Source organism: Monoraphidium neglectum, assembly GCF_000611645.1.
Source record: "Monoraphidium neglectum strain SAG 48.87 unplaced genomic scaffold scaffold01622, whole genome shotgun sequence".
NCBI lineage: Eukaryota > Viridiplantae > Chlorophyta > Chlorophyceae > Sphaeropleales > Selenastraceae > Monoraphidium > Monoraphidium neglectum.
Window position 1 is genome coordinate 3,483 of NW_014012006.1, and position 500 is coordinate 3,982.

Below are 500 nucleotides of genomic sequence, written 5' to 3' on the forward strand. Positions count from 1 at the left end.
CGGCCGGCAGGCGAGTCGTAAGCAGGGGCGCTGCGCGCGACAGTCAAAAGAGCCCGGTGTGAGTGTTTTGTGAGCTGGGGCGTCGGCTCGCGGCCGGAAGTGCGAAAGCCTGGGCACAAGGGGCGGAAGCCAGCGGGGCGTACAAGGGCCAGCAGCAGGGGCTGGGAGAGAGGGTTGGGCTCGTGCAGGCGCACGCCCGCCGCATGGCATCATGGCCGCGTTCCGAGGCCGCATGCGTGCACGCCGCAGCGCGCCGGGCGCCAAACCTGTGGATACGCGATCGCGGCTCGGCGCGGGGGCGGCAGACGCCCGCGGGCAGCCTCTTTCCCAATCAGTAGGGGTGGTGCAGTGACCTGCTTGTCGCGAGGGTCAAGCCGGGCTGTGCATCCCAGCGGTACGGAGTCAGCAGGGGCGGCTGTTTCTGTTTTTCTCTGCTTCCCAACCGAAAAACGGGCTCAGCTGACCACGCAGCCGCAAGACTGGCTCGCGCCGCGCGGCCC

The 500-nt window shown here is 69.4% G+C and overlaps 1 protein-coding gene across 1 annotated transcript in view; it reads right to left on the minus strand.

Annotated features, from left to right (window-relative positions):
• Positions 1-331: 331 nt before the first annotated feature.
• MNEG_8502 (hypothetical protein) overlaps positions 332-500 on the minus strand; it is a gene marked incomplete at both ends in the record, with an annotated part of 2,141 nt that continues 1,972 nt past the window's right edge. The window contains one exon of the mRNA XM_014043024.1: positions 332-353. Within this exon, the coding sequence (XP_013898478.1) occupies positions 332-353 (22 nt within the window). The remainder of the gene's footprint in view (positions 354-500) is intronic.